Source organism: Oncorhynchus nerka, linkage group LG8, assembly GCF_034236695.1.
Source record: "Oncorhynchus nerka isolate Pitt River linkage group LG8, Oner_Uvic_2.0, whole genome shotgun sequence".
Taxonomy (NCBI): domain Eukaryota; kingdom Metazoa; phylum Chordata; class Actinopteri; order Salmoniformes; family Salmonidae; genus Oncorhynchus; species Oncorhynchus nerka.
This window is the reverse complement of record NC_088403.1, coordinates 13,680,047-13,698,578: the sequence shown is the minus strand read 5'-3', so window position 1 is coordinate 13,698,578 and position 18,532 is coordinate 13,680,047. Positions and strand designations below refer to the sequence as shown.

Here is an 18,532-nt window from a genome sequence, read left to right as displayed (position 1 = left end):
TGTTTGTAGAATATTGGTTCCAAAAATAATATCCTATTGGTGAGCCAACTTGTAGATGCAGAGGGTCTTTCACTTAATTTTAAGGAATTCTTATCACTTTACAATATCCCTGTGACACCATAATATTTTGCAATTGTTTTAGATACCATTCCCTCCAGTGTTGCTTTATTACTCAGGAATGTGTATTTTGATACTTAAGTATATTTGAAACCAAATACTTTTACACGGGTAGTATTTTACTGGGTGATTTTCACTTGAGTCATTTTCTTTTAAGGTATCTTTATTTTTCCTCAAGTGTGACAATCGGGTACTTTTTTCCTCCACTGATAATCTTTATACATACACACTTGTTTTCCCCCAAATAAAAAATGTGTGGTTCAGTTAAAACGGTTAGGAAACGCAGCACACTTTCAATCGAACGAAACGCACCCAGCGTTTTGAAAAGTCAACAGTTACAGAGTACATTCAAATTAACAGTACATTTGATGAAACATTCTGGCTTGTGCAGCTTGTGAGAGGAAATGTTCCTAACAAACGTAGCTACAGCATCTCCTCAGAGGTGTGTAATCAGCAGCAAAGTAACAAAGTCTAATGTAATTTGTAAGTCGCTCTGGATAAGAGCGTCTGCTAAATGACTTAAATGTAATGTAATGTAATGTATTAGGCAAGGTTGGGTCAATTAGAAGTAAATTCAAGTGAACCAACATTCGAATTCAATTATTGAACAACTAGAATATTTATTCAATCTCAAACTGAAGATAATAAGCTAGTATTTATTTAAAATGTTTTTACATTTAAAATTATAACTTCAAATCACTTCCTGATTCGTGACGATGTTTTCCTCCATTAATAAAACATATTGAAATGCAGCTCGCTTAAAACCTAAACAGTTTATTTATTGAGTTATCTACCTAGCCATCACTAGATCTACATACGAACCTATTCTACGTAGTTTTTATCTCCGGTGTGATCCGCAGCAGTCTCCGTAGCCGATCATTCTCCTCCTGGTATTCCGCTACCGTTTCTTCAACTGCACCCAAAATCTCCACAGCTGCCGCCGTTAAACGCTCATTTAGAAACACACGAAACGACTGTAGTTTAGACATGTTTCAGTCGACTGAGAGTTGAAGAAAGGACGATGGTGACAAACACACTCCTAGTTTTATTTCCGTATTTTATTTTTCTGTTTTTAGAAGCGGGTGGAGAGCCCATAAACACAACACAGCGTCACAATGTGGGTGGGGGGGTTTAATACAAGTTACAGATAAATTACAATGGAAATCGATAACTACGTGTGGAAACACGAAACAGTTGAATTGAGTAATAGCGTTGTTATTAGTGTATGCTTAGGACTAATGGGACAGCGTGCACTAAACCAGAGAATGTCATTATCAAGAGCAATTATAAAGACATGCGATTGAAATGGGTCTGACAAAACACTGTAATCTACTTAACACAGAGTTTGTAAGTATAGAAAATGCACTTATCTGGAGTCGACTGAATATCATTGTTTGAGTAGCATTAGGTCAAAATGGATGAGAAATACTCTTGGACAAATGGAAGGAGATCTTTTCTGGAAAGCATACATTTGTATATTTCTGTTTAATCATTACATTATCACATGAATCAAATCAGACTTTACTTTTATCACTTTTTTGTATTTATTAATACATAATTTATCTGAAACCAAAAGTTGGGTTAACTGGTTGTTAAAGAATAGCTCTGTTGCCATAGGGGAACAGGTGTGTGTGTGTTTGTCTGTAGCCAGCTGTGTAGCATGACGCTAAACATTTGACTGTCAACAGCAGGACTCAAGTGTTCATCCCTGTTTCCATGACTAATGTACCAGGTTTATAATCCACTGTGCTCATCCCTGTTTCCATGACTAATGTACCAGGCTTATAATCCACTGTGTTCAGCCCTGTTTCCATGACTAATGTACCAGGTTTATAATCCACTGTGTTCAGCTCTGTTTCCATGACTAATGTACCAGGCTTATCATCCACCGTGTTCATCCCTGTTTCCATGACTAATGTACCAGGCTTATAATCCACTGTGTTCAGCCCTGTTTCCATGACTAATGTACCAGGCTTATAATCCAGTGTTCAGCCCTGTTTCCATGATTTATGTACAATGCTTATCATCCACCGTGTTCATCCCTGTTTCCATGACTAATGTACCAGGCTTATAATCCACTGTGTTCAGCCCTGTTTCCATGACTAATGTACCAGGCTTATAATCCAGTGTTCATCCCTGTTTCCATGATTTATGTACAATGCTTATCATCCACAGTGTTCATCCCTGTTTCCATGATTTATGTACCAGGGTTATCATCCACAGTGATCATCCCTGTTTCCATTATTTATGTACCAGGGTTATCATCCACAGTGTTCATCCCTGTTTCCATGATTTATGTACCAGGGTTATCATCCACAGTGTTCAGCCCTGTTTCCATTATTTATGTACCAGGGTTATCATCCACAGTGTTCAGCCCTGTTTCTATGATTTATGTACCAGGGTTATCATCCACAGTGTTCATCCCTGTTTCCATGATTTATGTACCAGGGTTATCATCCACAGAGGTGTAAAAAGGAGTTAAGACAGATCAAGGACAACACAATGATGACGTGAGTCACAACAGAAAACTGAATAGTAGTGGGACTGCAAGGGCAACCAAACCACGTCATTATATAATTACATGACATTCCTCCATTGATATCTTTGTTTATTGAAAGGTAGCATTCATTTCAAGGCTCCTTGGAGTATAAGTGGAACACATTGAAATTCTGACTGAAGTGAAATTGGCATCTACTCAAAGAGGATCGAGAAACAGAAGACACTTTTCTACTCTCTGTCGTCACCACTTGGGTCATTTGTTTCGTTGTGAGTAAAGTATTGACGGCAATGTGTTGCCGTACAGTCAGCCGCACAACAAGACAAATCAGCACAGCAGGACAGCATTCAGTTTTTAACTAACCATTATTCTATATGTGGTTGTACTCCTGTTTCTCCTAGTATCCCTGTGAAACGGTGGTCTGGTAACAGTATAGCTTCCTCCACGGTCCCTTTCCCCCATACTGGACTCCAACCAGTGATCCGCTGCTTGCAAACATGTGACCGCTCTCCTTGACAACGTACCAACTGTTGAGTACGGAAACATATCTATTTTGACAGTTCCATTGGTGACATTTCAAGCTGGCTGTGGAATGAGTTTACGATATGATTTTAACTCCGTTACACTCACCCCTTCTAAACTCGCTACACACAGAGAGAGATTAGAAATACAATTCACATTCTCACTTCTCATGTTGTTGTAGCTTACTGAAAGGATCCACATTAGTGTAATAGATCCACTTCATTGGCCAGCTATCCGACAGTGGTGTAAAGTACTTAAGTAGTACTTCAAAGTATTTTTACTGAAGTCGTATTTTGGGGTATCTGTACTTTACTATTTATGTTTTTGACAACTTTTACTTTTTACTCAATAAATGTTCTCTCTTACCCAAAAGTAGTTGTTACATTTTGAATGCTTAGCAGGACAGAGAAATGGTCCATGTTTGCAATTTTTAATATGATATCTGAGTGAGACTAACTAATAAAATCAATGTGGGCCCCCCGGTTGGTAATTCGACCACTAGACTAGAAAATGTTAGCTGACATGGGCTAATTGAGTGACTATCAGTGACTGACATAAGAGGCAACTGTTAATGCTCAACCAAATGTCAAAATTGCACCTTGTGTTTTGTACTATCCTAACTCACAAATGTAAGTTGAGACCCAGACAGTTAAAAAAAAGAGTATAATAATACAAAATAATATTTTCTGAGGGGATTGATCCTAGGGCCTTCAAAAGGTGGGCCCATCCCTGTGCTAGAATATCTAGCTTCCTGTCGAGCATGCTCCGTGATGCACCATACCCGGCCAAAACATAGAAACAAACAACATAGAATGCCCACCCCGAATCACACCCTGACCTAACCAAATAGAGAAATAAAACGGCGCTCTAAGGTCAGGGCGTGACATGGGCGGATGGTGAAGTAGACATACTTGTTATTCACATCTCAAAAAATATAAATTAACTTACCACAATCAATTTCAATAGAAGGTTAACAAAAATAGATAAGATTCTGCAACCATGGAGAGGCAAATACTTCTGTTTATGGAAAATTCACATTGATGAACTCTTTGGTCCCACCACAGTTTACTTACGTACTAATGGGACTCCAGACAACTTGTTTTTAAAATCCTATGAGCAAAATATATCATTTTATTTCGAAAGCTAAGCCATACAAAATTAAACGTGCCTATTTATATAATGAACATGAGTTTGGGGGCTAAGATGATGAAATATTAAAGCTTTAAACCTCTCATTAAAGGATTCACTCATACATCAATTCTACTTAAACCCAAAATGGTTCTCCAGTAGATTAAGTACATTTGTTTAAAAAGTAGCCTTTTTGCCTTCATGCAGATTACAACTTCTAATTTCCGACTAATTTAAAATGAAATTAAAGTATCACCCTTTCTTAAACAAGACATACAAAGTGGGTTAAAATGTCAGTTTTATCCTCCAGAAAAGATAGAACATATATTACAACAAATGTTAAACTCAAATATACTGATGAATAAAAAACATTCTTTAAATATTATATTTAATAATATTATGAATAGAAACAGAGGAGTTATGTCACATATGCAGCTATTGAAAATATATAGGAATGTCTGTTCAATCCAAACATACAACCAACTGATTGACGCATTACCACAGAAATGGAGGAGACAAGTGGAAGAGGGAGAAGGTAGGGCACTTGTTTGTCTGACATATAGTAAAGATACAAATGGGCTGGAAAGAATTGGCATAAACAGAAAAATATACCAGTTTCATTTGAGGACAAAAATGTTGACAGCTTCGCCATACAGGCTGCAAAATAAATGGGAAGAGATTTTCGATGTACCGATTCCATGGCACATGGTTTATGAACTGATACAAACAACACTTGATTCAACACTTCGAGATTTTCCAATTGTTATACAACACTCTTGCCACCAACAGAATGCTATATATATGGGGCATTCAACAATCTCAACTCTGTAGATTTGGCTGCAGAGACAGACTCCGTAGATCATTTATTCTGCTATTGCCTCTATGTAGCTTGTCTCTGGTCACAGGTTCAGGAATGGTAAAAAAAAACACAACATTCATTTAAAATGAACCTTACAAATAGCAGTGTTGGGCAATTTGGAAAGCCACAGTCAGTGAAATAACTTGTAGTAAAGGTTTACATCTTTGGCTCACAATCTGTGGATACTATACGATTAGAAAGGTTCAAAATGTATAAAAAACATCACGGCACAATTCATAAATATATGGCACATGTCAATCAAACGACGGTGGTCTATGGTGATAGGTAAGATGGGCTGAGAGTGGCTGAGGGTGGGAGTAAGGAGTCTATGTTCAGTCATGTATTATTATGTAATTACTGTATGTAAAATGTATGTACAGTCGTGGCCAAAAGTGTTGAGAATGACATATATTAATTTTCACAAAGTCTGCTACTTCAGTTTGTATGATGGCAATTTGCATATACTCCAGAATGTTATGAAGAGTGATAAGATGAATTGCAATTAATTGCAAAGTCCCTATTTGCCATGCAAATGAACTGAATCCCCCAAAAACATTTCCACTGCATTTCAGCCCTGCCACAAAAGGACCAGCTGACATCATGTCAATGATTCTCTCGTTAACACAGGTGTGAGTGCTGTCGAGGACAAGGCTGGAGATCACTCTGTCATGCTGATTGAGTTTGAATAACAGACTGGAAGCTTCAAAAGGAGGGTGGTGCTTGGAATCATTGTTCTTCCTCTGTCAACCATGGTTACCTGCAAGGAAACACGTGTCTTCATCATTGCTTTGATATTCTTCAAAAGGTACAGGGATTGGACTGCTGAGGACTGGGGTAAAGTCATTTTCTCTGATGAATCCCCTTTCCGATTGTTTGGGGCATCCGGAAAAAAGCTTGTCCGGAGAAGACAAGGTGAACGCTACCATCAGTCCTGTGTCATGCCAACAGTAAAGCATCCTGAGACCATTCATGTGTGGGGTTGCTTCTCAGCCAAGGGAGTGGGCTCACTCACAATTTTGCCTAAGAACACAGCCATGAATAAAGAATGGTACCAACACATCCTCCGAGAGCAACTTCTCCCAACCATCCAGGAACAGTTTGGCAACGAACAAGGTCTTTTCCACCATGATGGAGCACCTTGCCATAAGGCAAAAGTGATAAGTGGCTCGGGGAACAAAACATCAATATTTTGGGTCCATGGCCAGGAAACTCCCCAGACCTTAATCCCATTGAGAACTTGTGGTCAATCCTCAAGAGGCGGGTGGACAAACAAAAACCCACAAATTCTGACAAACTCCAAGCATTAATTATGCAAGAATGGGCTGCCATCAGTCAGGATGTGGCCCTGAAGTTAATTGACAGCATGCCAGGGCGGATTGCAGAGGTCTTGAAAAAGAAGGGTCAACACTGCAAATATTGACTCTTTGCATCAACTTCATGTAATTGTCAATAAAAGCCTTTGACACTTATGAAATGCTTGTAATTATACTTCAGTATTCCATAGCAACATCTGACGAAAATATCTAAAGACACTGAAGCAGCAAACTTTGTGTGTCATTCTCAAACCTTTTGGCCGACTGTACAGTACCAGTCAAAAGTTTGGACACACCTACACATTCAAGGGTTTTTATTTTTACTATTTTATACATTGTAGAATAATAGTGAAGACATCAAAAATATGAAATAACACGTAGTAAATGTTACTTATTTAATGAATAACATAACTTCTATGTAAACAATGAGTCGTTGGGACCTCCCAGGACGTCACAAAATGGTCGCCTAAAGTCGTCAGGACGTTGTGTCATGGCTCCCTAGAGGATCTGTCTAATTCCTGGCTGGTCTCGAGGACGTTTTTAAGGAATTCTTGGGATGTTGTGTCATGGTCCCTAAAGGTTCATGTGACGTTGTGCCATGCTCTCTCCTGGAGGTTTTTGTCTAGTTCCCGGTTTGTTCCGAGGACGTTACCCGATGCTCATAAAGAAATGCCCCCCCCACCCCAAAAAATTGTTTACCCAGGGCACGCGCACCCTAGTTTCATTACACATCACCCTTTGTTACTGTTGCCAAGCCCATCAAGGCCCTGATTGGTGAACCACTGATCCAGTCACAGCTCTTTGTCTTTTGGCAATGCTAGGGACAGCCACCCCCACACAAACAGTGCTTCTAACAGTGTTTTACACCCATATATTTGAGAATGTTCTCTTGGGCGGCTTCCACCCGGTTACCTAACCCTGAACCTTAGAGGCTGCTGCCCTATATACATAGACTTGAATTCACTGGCCACTTGCATAATGGAACACTACTCACTTTAATAATATTTACATACGGCTTTACTCATCTCATATGAATATACTGTATTCTATTCTACTGTATTTTAGTCAATGCCACTCCGACATGGCTCATCCTAATATTTATATATTCCTTAATTCCATTATTTTACTTTTTGGTTTGTGTTTATTCCTGCTGTGCCACAAAATCTGTAGAATTTCAGAAGTTCCCTACTCATTCATTACCTATAACACATCTATGCACGTAACAAAACAATGCCATCTGCACTGTTCCCTACTCATTCATTACCTATAACACATCTATGCACGTAACAAAACAATGCCATCTGCACTGTTCCCTACTCATTCATTACCTATAACACATCTATGCACGTAACAAAACAATGCCATCTGCACTGTTCCCTACTCATTCATTACCTATAACACATCTATGCACGTAACAAAACAATGCCATCTGCACTGTTCCCTACTCATTCATTACCTATAACACATCTATGCACGTAACAAAACAATGCCATCTGCACTGTTCCCTACTCATTCATTACCTATAACACATCTATGCACGTAACAAAACAATGCCATCTGCACTGTTCCCTACTCATTCATTACCTATAACACATCTATGCACGTAACAAAACAATGCCATCTGCACTAATATTTTAGTCATCAGTTAATCTGACTATTCTCTCATAGACTTCATTTACTTATTCCAGCTATGTGTGTCTGAGCGTGTACTCAGAATATTGTCCACATCCTGACTTTTTATGTTCATCTTGTGACTAAATAGATCTTTGTCATAATGTTCTTTCTTTCAGTTTTAATCCTGTTTTCCTCCTTTGTGTATTTTTTTCACATGCGTCAGTAAGTTAGACTTTTGAGTGAAGCTTTTTCCGCAATCATTACAGCTAAATGGTTTCTCTCCTGTGTGAGTGAGTTTATGGTTTCTTAGGTTCCCCTTCTGATTGAAGCTTTTCCCACAGTCACTACAGCTAAACGGTTTCTCTCCTGTGTGAGTCAGTTTATGCTTCTTTAGGGACCCCTTCTGATTAAAGCTTTTCCCACAGTTATCACAGCTAAATGGTTTCCCTCCTGTGTGAGTCTGTTTATGGATCCGTAGGTTCCCCTCCTGATTGAAGCTTTTCCCACAGTCTCCACAGCTAAATGGTTTCTCTCCTGTGTGAGTCAGCATATGGCTCCTTAGGTTCCACTTATGAATGAAGCTTTTCCCACAGTCTCCACAGCTAAATGATTTATCTCCTGTGTGAGTCAACATATGGTTCTTTAGGTTCCCCTTCAAATTGAAGCTTTTCCCACAGTCTCCACAGCTAAATGGTTTCTCTCCCACTCCTGTGTGAATCCTCATGTGCTTGGACAGATATCCTTTGAGTTTGAAGGTCTTGGCACAAACAGGGCAGGTGCAGGGTCTCCCACTGTGACAGAGGCGGATATGGGCCTTTAGTTTACAGGTGGAGGTGCAGCGTTTTCTGCAGAAACTGCATTCACGGAGTCTCTTCTTGTAGAGAGTCATATGCCTCTGCAGGTCAGCTTTCAGAGCAAACTTTTCACCACATTCACGGCAGTGGTGAGTTTTTCTAGACGTGCTGGAACAATGTTCCGCCATCGATGGGCTGGGATCCAATCGCGGGCTGCTGTCAAGTCCTACTGGGTCACTGCTTACGGCTGAGCTGTGGCTGGAGGGATTGTTTTGATTATCTGGAGGGTCACAGGGAATGTAGAGACCCTTAAAGTGGGTCACAGTAACAAAAGGTGTGAGATCCACTTGTTTAGGGTCACGCTCTCTGTTCTCCACAGTCTGGGTTTGGGGAAGAGTCAAGGACTGAAGTAGGTCCTCCTGATCACATTCACTTTTCACACAGGAAGGAGTGAATTTGATATCAGCCTCCAGCCCTTGAAGCTGCTCTTCCCTCTGACTGGTCCTGAGTTCCTCCTGTTCCTCTTTAATCTGTGGAAGCTCTGGGTTCTCCTGCCCCAGACTGGGGCTCCACTCCTGCTCACAGAGAACCTCTTCAGAGACAGCGAGAGAGAGCTGCAGGGAATCTGGAGGAAATGAGAGAGGAGCAGAGGTTATCTATACAGCCGTTAGACAGTCATCACTAGTTGGCACAGCCACAATCATAAATCCCACTAGGGATTTGCATCTTCTTTAAGCAGAACTGAACTCAAGAACCAATTTCTCTAATTGAAAACAGCATGTGACCGGGAACTCTGCCAGAGCACGTGGACAGTTAAAGGTCATGAGCAGTCAGAAGTATGTGTTTCATGAAACTGGATGATATTTGAAGGAAACCAGACCAAAGTGTGAAAATGACTGTTGCTTCTACATTGATAAAGTTTGATCATAAAGTTACTGGTTCCCTCCCCCATGTCAAACACTTGGACTCATTATTAAGGGGACAAGGTGACATCACTTAATTTTAATGTGTGCTAACATAATATTCTCTTCTCTTTAAATAAGTACTGCATTGTCACAAACATCGGAGAAGTCGTGTTTGCAGAGGGGTGTGGTTTATACAGCTGGTCATGGCTCACATCAACACCATCATCTCAGAAACCCTAGACCCACACCAATTTGCATACCACCCCAACAAATCCATGGCTTGGGGGTAAAAGCTGTTAGGAAGCCTTTTGGACCTAGACTTTGCTAGGGTGGCTGAAGTCTGACAATTTTTAGGGCCTTCCTCTGACACCGTCTGGTATAGAGGTCCCCCCCCCCCTACCTTTTTAAAGATATATGTGACCAACAGATGGATATCTGCATTCCCGTTGATGTGAAATCCATAGATTAGGGCACAATGAATTTATTTCAATTGATTTAATTCCTTATATTAACTGTAACTTAGTAAAATGTTAGAAATTGTTAAATGTATTTATATTTTTGTTCAGCGTAGCCATCTGAAGATCTACATACGAACCTATCCTACATAGTTTTATCTCCGGTGTGATCTGCAGCAGTCTCCGTAACCGATCATTCTCCTCCTGGTACTCCGCTACCGTTTCTTCAAATGCCCCGAAAATCTCCACAGCTGCCGCGGTTAAACGCTCATTTAAAAACACACGAAACGACTGTAGTTTAGACATGTTTTAGTCGACTGAAAGTTGGGTATTCAGCATGTATGTTTTCGCGGACGAGGACAAACAAACCCAAACAAACTCTCCCTACCATTTTACTTCCGTATTGTTTTTTTCTGTTTTTGTCAGCGGGAAACGAGACCAGAAACAAATCACAGCGCCCCCATTGTGATGGGGTTTTACTACAGGCTACAGACCAATGATACTGGGAATAGATGCTGTAGCTCAAGGATTCTTGAAAGACGGGACAAACTCCACCTTTTTCACACAAATATTTTTCTTCATATAAACAACATTTGAAATATACATTTTGATGAACCAGATATACATTTTAAAAATTAGGATGTTTTCTGAAAATGCAACTAAGTGGATTTATGTCAACTCCATCTAACCCCATAAAAGGAAGTTCATTTTTACATTTATTGTCCAACAACTGTTTAAAGTCTTTGATTGTGTCATTCTAACATTAGATTATTCAAATATGTAATACAAATCTCCAAACGTTTTGTTTTATTTGATAGTACTATATCAGGGATGGTTAATTGGTGACCCGGCCTTTTGAAGGCCCTCAGATCAATTTCCGTAAGCAGATAAATCATTTAAAAAAATTCAGTTGGGGTCTCCACTAATTGTTGGGCGTTATAATATCTAATGTAATGTAGTAAAATACACAAGGTGCAATATTGAAATGTAGTTGTGCATCAGCAGTTTCTCTCTTGATATGTCAGCCACTGACAGTCACTCAATTATCTTATGTCAGCTAACATTTTTTAGACTGGTAAATGAGTTTAACGGCCAGCTATCTAAACTTATAAATCAAATTACCAGACGGCGGGCATTTTGCCATGTCTTTCTAGATTCAGAACTTAAAACAACATTTATAGTTATACATTAACCCTTAAGATTTCCTTTGGCTGCAGTAGGATGTGATGCAGACACCTCTTAATCAGAGGGACACTGAGGGGCAAACATGCGTTTAGTTTTATTTACTCAACATGCATTAGTCTAGAAGCCTGTATGTATAGAATGAAAAGATGTCCTCTTTCTGGGAACATTTAAGCAGATAACCAGTCTACACCTTTTTCTATTGTATTAATGTAACTCCTTCACATTGGGATAAATCTGGATAACATACATGTTAGTACTTTGACACTCCTGGTGTTGACAACCGAATCATTTTACAGTCACCCTTGACCCCGCAGTACACAACATCTATTTGATGACATCCCCTTATGGTCAGTCATGTCTGGTCCTGTTTAGCTGAAATACAGTGTGTGTGTTAAGTAATGGGTAACATGTCCAACAGTGCCATCTAGTGGGGAGAAAGGAGAAATGTCAGCACTGAGTTCATTAGCAGTGCCACTGTCAGACTTGTGACATGACCTGATAAGGCAGTATTTTCCTCTAAAAAGCCTCGGAGAGTGTTGAGAGACTGAGTACATGCTCAAAGACTCACATCCGGTGGTTGGTGGAGGACGACACAATGATACCTCTCCTAGGGACCTGCTCTCCATGCTTCTGGATTAAAGTTCCTCTGGTCTCTGATCTATTCTATTGGTAACCTGCCGTTTCTCTCCACAGTGCTCTCTGCTACTCTCTGGTCTAGTTACTTTACATCTGTCTGGAGGGAGAAATAGATGTCACAGAATCAGTTTATGGTCCCTAGGCTCCCTTCTGATTAAAGCTTTCCCACAGTCATGATTTCTCTCCTGTGTGAGTCAGCATATGTAAAGATAAGGTCCGTTTATAACTGAAACATTTCCCACAGTCACCACAGCGAAATGGTTTCTCTCCTGTGTGAGTCCGCATATGTAAAGATAAGGTCGTGTTTATAACTGAAACATTTCCCACAGTCATGATTTCTCTCCTATGTGAGTCAGCATATGTAAAGATAAGGTCCGTTTATAACTGAAACATTTCCCACAGTCACCACAGCGAAATGGTTTCTCTCCTGTATGAGTCCGTATATGCGAGGTTAGGGTCCCCTTTTGACTAAAACTCTTCCCACAGTCGCCACACTTAAATTATTTCTCCCCTGTGTGAATCCTCATGTGCTTGGACAGATCTCCTTTGAGTTTGAAGGTCTTGCCACAAACAGAACAGGTGCAGAGTTTTCCACTTTGACAGAAGCAGACATGGGCCTTCAGTTTACAGGTGGAGTTGTATCGTTTTCTGCAGAAGCGGCATTCGCTGAGTCTCTTCTTGGAGAGAGTCAAATGCCTCTGCAGGTCAGCTTTCAGAGCAGACATTTCACCACAGTCACTGCAGTGGTGAGGTTTTCTAGACCTGGTGCTGGGTTTAAAACAGTGTTCCCCCATCGATGGGTTTGGATTCAATGAAGGGCTGGGATCCAATGACGGGCTGGGATCAATGAAGGGCTGGGATCCAATGACGGGCTGGGATCCAATGATGGGCTGGGATCCAATGACGGGCTGGGATCCAATGACGGGCTGGGATCCAATGACGGGCTGGGATCCAATGACGGGCTGGGATCCAATGGTGGGCTGGGATCCAATGGTGGGCTGCTGTCAAGTTCTACTAGGATTCTGCTTACAGCTGAGTTGTGGCTGGAGGCATTGTTTTGATTATCTTGAGGGTCACAGGAAATGTAGAGACCCTTAAGGTGGGTCACAGTAAGAAAATGTGTGAGAACCACTTGTTTAGGGTCACTCTCTCTGTTCTCCACAGTCTGGGTTTGGGGAGAAGTGAAGGGCTGAAGTGGGTCCTCCTGATCACATTCACTTTTCACACAGGAAGGAGTGAATTTGATATCAGCCTCCAGCCCTTGAAGCTGCTCTTCCTCTTGACTGGTCCTGAGTTCCTCCTGTTCCTCTTTAATCTGTGGAAGCTCTGGGTTCTCCTGCCCCAGACTGGGGCTCCACTCCTGCTCACAGTGCTGCTGCTCAGGGAGAACCTCTTCAGAGACAGCGAGCTGCAGGGAATATGGAGGAAAGGAGAGATGAGCAGAGGTTTTCTATAGAGCCTTTAGACAGTCGTCACTAGCTGGCACAGCCACAGACATAAACCCACCTATTTCTAAAATGCATCTTCTTAAAGCAGAACTGAACTCAAGAACCAATTTCTCTAATTGAAAACAGCATGTGACCGGGAACTCTGCCAGAGCACGTGGACAGTTAAAGGTCATGAGCAGTCAAAGTATGTTTTCATGAAACTGGATGATATTTGAAGGAAACCAGACCAAAGTGTGAAAATGACTGTTGCTTCTACATTGATACAGTTTGATCATAAAGTTACTGGTCCCCTCCCCCATGTCAAACACATGGATTCAAGGTGTGTTTGCAGAGGACGTGGTTTATATACAGTGGGGCAAAAAAGTATTTAGTCAGCCACCAATTGCAAAGTTCTCCCACTTAAAAAGATGAGAGAGGCCTGCAATTTTCATCATAGATACACTTCAACTATGACAGACAAAATTAGAAAAAAATCCAGAAAATCACCTTGTAGGATTTTAAATGAATTTATTTGCAAATTATGGTGGAAAATAAGTATTTGGTCACCTACAAACAAGCAAGATTTCTGGCTCTCACAGACCTGTAACTTCTTCTTTAAGAGGCTCCTCTGTCCTCCATTCGTTACCTATATTAATGGCACCTGTTTGAACTTGTTATCAGTATAAAAGACACCTGTCCAGAACCTCAAACAGTCACACTCCAAACTCCACTATGGCCAAGCCCAAAGAGCTGTCAAAGGACACCAGAAACAAAATTGTTGACCTGCACCAGGCTGGGAAGACTGAATCTGCAATAGGTAAGCAGATTGGTTTGAATAAATCAACTGTGGGAGCAATTATTAGGAAATGGAAGACATACAATACCACTGATAATCTCCCTCGATCTGGGGCTCCACGCAAGATCTCACCCCGTGGGGTCAAAATGATCACAAGAACGGTGAGCAAAAATCCCAGAACCACACGGGGGGACCTAGTGAATGACCTGCAGAGAGCTGGGACCAAAGTAACAAAGCCTTCCATCAGCAAGGGCATTGAAGATGAAACGTGGCTGGGTCTTTCACCATGACAATGATCCCAAACACACCGCCTGGGCAACAAAGGAGTGGCTTCGTAAGAAGCATTTCAAGGTCCTGGAGTGGCCTAGCCAGTCTCCAGATCTCAACCCCATAGAAAATCTTTGGAGGGAGTTGAAAGTCTGTGTTGCCCAGCAACAGCCCCAAAACATCACTGCTCTAGAGGAGATCTGCATGGAGGAATGGGCCAAAATACCAGCAACAGTGTGTGAAAACCTTGTGAAGAATTACAGAAAACGTTTGACCTGTCATTGCCAACAAAGGGTATATAACAAAGTATTGAGATAAACGTTTGTTATTGACCAAATACTTATTTTCCACCATAATTTGCAAATAAATTCATTAAAAATCCTACAATGTGATTTTCTGGATTTTTTTTCTTCTCATTTTGTCTGTCATAGTTGAAGTGTACCTATGATAAATTACAGGCCACTTTTAAAGTGGGAGAACTTGCACAATTGGTGGCTGACTAAATACTTTTTTGCCCCACTGTAGTTATTCATGGCTCACAACAACACCATTATCTCAGAAACCCAAGAACCACTCCAATTTGCATACCGCCCCAACAGCTCCACAGATGATGCAATCTCTATTGCACTCCACTCTGCCCTTTCCCACCTGGACAAAAGGAACACCTATGTGAGAATGCTGGTCATTGACTACAACTCAGCGTTCAACACCATAGAGCCCTCAAAGCTCATCAACAAGCTAAGGATCCTGGGACTAAACACCTCCCTCTACAACTGGATCCTGGACTTCCTGACGGGCCGCCCCCAGGTGGTGAGGGGTGGTAACAACACACCTGCTTGCTGGTTAGCCGTTTAGGAGTCTTATGGCGTGGGGGTAGAAGCTGTTAAGAAGCCTTTTGGACCTAGACTTGGCGCTCTGGTACCGCTTGTTGTGCGGTAGCAGAGAGAACAGTCTATGACTGGGGTGGCTGGAGTCTGACAATTTTTAGAGCCTTCCTCTGACACCGCCTGGTATAGAGGTCCTGGATAGCAGGAAGCCTGGCCCGAGCAGTTGCCATGCCAGGCAGTGATGCAACCATGCTCTCGATGGTGCAGCTGTAGAATATTTTGAGGATGAGGACCCACGCTAAATGTTTTCAGACTCCTGAGGGGGAAGAGGCTTTGTCGTGCCCTCTTCACAGCTGTCTTAGTGTGTTTGGACCATGATATCTAGACATAGTCACAACATATACATATTACCAATTACTTCAACTAACCTGTGCCCTCACACATTGACTCTGTACCGGTACCTCCTGTATATAGCCTCGCTACTGTTATTTTACTGCAGCGCATGTGACAAATACAATTTGGTGGCCACACCAGATATTGACCCCCCCCACACACATCTGTGACCAACAGATGCATATTTGCATTCCCATTAATGTGAAATCCATAGATTAGGCCTAATTTATTTCTCAATTGATTGAATTCCTTATATGAACTGTAACTCAGTAAAATCATAGAAATTATTGCGTTCAAATTTTTGTTCATTGTAGCCATCTGAAGATCTACATACGAACTATTCTACATAGTTGTATCTCCGGTGTGATCCGCAGCAGTCTCCGTAGCCGATCATTCTCCTCCTGGTACTCCGCTACCGTTTCTTCAAATGCCCCGAAAATCTCCACAGCTGCCGCCGTTAAACGCTCATTTAAAAACACACGAAACAACTGTAGTTTAGACATGTTTCAGTCAACGGAGAGTTGGGTATTCAGCTAGTATGTTTACATCCACGAGGGAAAAATGGTGTTCACAAACAAAACAAACCCTCCCTTAGTTTTACTTGCGTTTTGTTCTGTTTTTGTCAGCGTGTGGCAAGCCCATAAACAAATCACAGCGCCCCCATGTGGATGGGGTTTTACTACACGCTACAGATCGACAATGTGAATAGATACTGTTGTTCTGGGATTCTTGAAAGACGAGACAAGCTCTACCTTTTTTTCCCACCAATATTTGTCTTAATATTAACCAAATAACCTAATTATTACTTGTTTCCATAAAATGCAACCAACTGGATTCATGGTATTCTTGAAAGACGGGAAACATTTTCACACAAATATTTTTCTTCATATTAATACATTTATTTCTGAAAATGCAACTTACTAAATGTCAACTCCATCAGACGCCATAAAAGGAATCTCATTTTGACATTTGTCCAACAAGTGTTTAAAGGCCTTGGTTGTTTCATTCTAACATTAGATTATTCAAATATGTAATACAAATCTCCAAACATTTTGTTGTATTTTATAGCGTTATATCAGAGATGGTTAACTGGTGACCCGACATTTTGAAAGCTCTCAGATCAATTTCCGTAAAGTTAATACATTTAAAATTCAGTTGGGGTCTCCACTATTTGTTGAGTTATATCTAATGTAATAAAATATGTTAGCCACTGACAGTCACTCAATTATCTGATGTCAGCTAACATTTTCTGTACGCCTCTTAGCAAAATGTGTAGAATTGCACAAAATGAACTCTAAAACTTCATGATGAGTTCATATTTTTCGTGGCCCCCACCCCCATCAAAGTTGCCCATCCCTGCACTGTAAAATGCTCTAATTTAGTTCGCATTTTAGCATATCTTTCTAGATTCAGAACTTAAAAACAACATTTATAAAGTTATACATTATCCCTTAGATCAGTGGAGGCTGCTGAGGGGAGGACAGCTCATAATAATGGCTGGAATGGAGTCAATGGAATGACATCAAACACAAAGATGTGGTTTCCATGTGGTTGATACCACTCCACTGACTCCATTCCAGACATTATTATGAGCCGTCCTCCCCATCAGCAGCCTCCACTGCCTTAGATCTAGCACACCAAATACATCAATAGTTTAAGCATTTGTTTCAGAACAGTGATTCAAATATATTTTTGCAATACTGACCAAAACAATCTCTTAACCAGCAGTGACGGAAACAGACTTAGTCCATAAAATACAGAAAATATTTGATTTGAAAATCCAGAATAAAAACATAATTTTCAGACAAAAATCTGGTGTTTTCCAGAGTTGACAAAAATGTTATGTTTCTTCATTCAAGTGGTATGCAAAGCAAAGTAGCAATGTTCTTTTTCCTCAGTTGCTTCAACATGTCTGAACCAAATATAATATTCTATCAGGGAGATGGAGTTGATAGTTTATGGTTGTGAATATGGTGATTTCAATATTGTTTGTTTAAATCTATCAAAAGTTTAGAACATAACACACTGGTCTTGTTGCACTGCAAGTAATGAGGAGATGAAGAAGGGGTCCTTGCTCATTCCTGATTCATTTATTCATTTTAGACTAATCTGAATGAGTTGACCTAATCTCCGGACTCATTTTTTTAGGAATCACAGTTTTGAGATAAATATTATTTAAAATCAGACAGGATTATTACAAGGATCTATATATGATACTTTTAGTTAACATTTATTATTTTTTGTTTTTAGAATTTTAAAACACTTTTGAGGGTTTGAATTTGGGATAATTTACTCCAGACAAGGGCAAAGTGCAGACATGGAAATTAATAATATTACAAATATTATACAATTCCCCTACATTGTTTTACTCAAATAATGCAACAAAATCAAATTTTTTCAACTATAAAAATAATGTTTCCTGCTGAACAAGAATTGTTCCGACTTAAGAATTCCTGAACTGTCCACCATGATTTTGGCTAGCTGTTTTCACATTACCTTTCAAAAGGAACTATTGACTTTTCCCCCCAAGACAGTCACACTCATGCACAGGACAGGATGGCCCAGAGGGAGAGGAGAAAGAATACTGTTCCCAGAACACTGACTTCTGTTTCATTCCACAGGATACTAAACTCAGCAAAAAAATGGTTAAAACCCCTTTACAATGAAGATCTGTGAAGTTATTTGGATTTTTCTGAATTATCTTAGAATCACAGAGTCCTGAAAAAGGGATGTTTCTTTTTTCCCTAGAGTTTAGATCTAGTAGAGCGAAACAGGAGAGTGTTGTGACTCTCTCTCT

The 18,532-nt window shown here is 40.4% G+C and overlaps 1 protein-coding gene and 1 pseudogene across 2 annotated transcripts; both read right to left on the bottom strand.

Annotated features, from left to right (window-relative positions):
- Nucleotides 1-4,545: 4,545 nt before the first annotated feature.
- Nucleotides 4,546-10,896, bottom strand: LOC135572859 (gastrula zinc finger protein XlCGF57.1-like). Of its 2 annotated transcripts, none has more exons than XM_065021371.1 (2): nt 10,345-10,896; nt 4,546-9,469 (listed from the first exon to the last, which is right to left on the bottom strand). In XM_065021371.1, the coding sequence occupies exons 1-2, from the start codon at nt 10,508-10,510 to the stop codon at nt 8,229-8,231; spliced, it is 1,407 nt and encodes a 468-aa protein (XP_064877443.1). In that variant the 5' UTR covers nt 10,511-10,896; the 3' UTR covers nt 4,546-8,228. The 2 variants fall into 2 exon arrangements, with proteins under 2 accessions (XP_064877443.1, XP_064877444.1); XM_065021372.1 differs by having other exon boundaries at nt 10,354-10,896.
- Nucleotides 10,897-11,459: 563 nt separating this feature from the next.
- LOC135573029 (zinc finger protein 250-like) lies at nt 11,460-16,238 on the bottom strand (annotated as a pseudogene).
- Between the last annotated feature and the right edge of the window lie 2,294 nt (nt 16,239-18,532).

Coding starts and splice junctions, on each gene's coding strand:
- LOC135572859 (XM_065021371.1), bottom strand. CDS start 10,510: ATGTCTAAACTACAGTCGTTTCGTGTGTTTTTAAATGAGCGTTTAACC. Junction 9,470..10,344: donor GATAAAACTATGTAGGATAG/GTTCGTATGTAG, acceptor CATTTCCTCCAG/ATTCCCTGCAGCTCTCTCTC.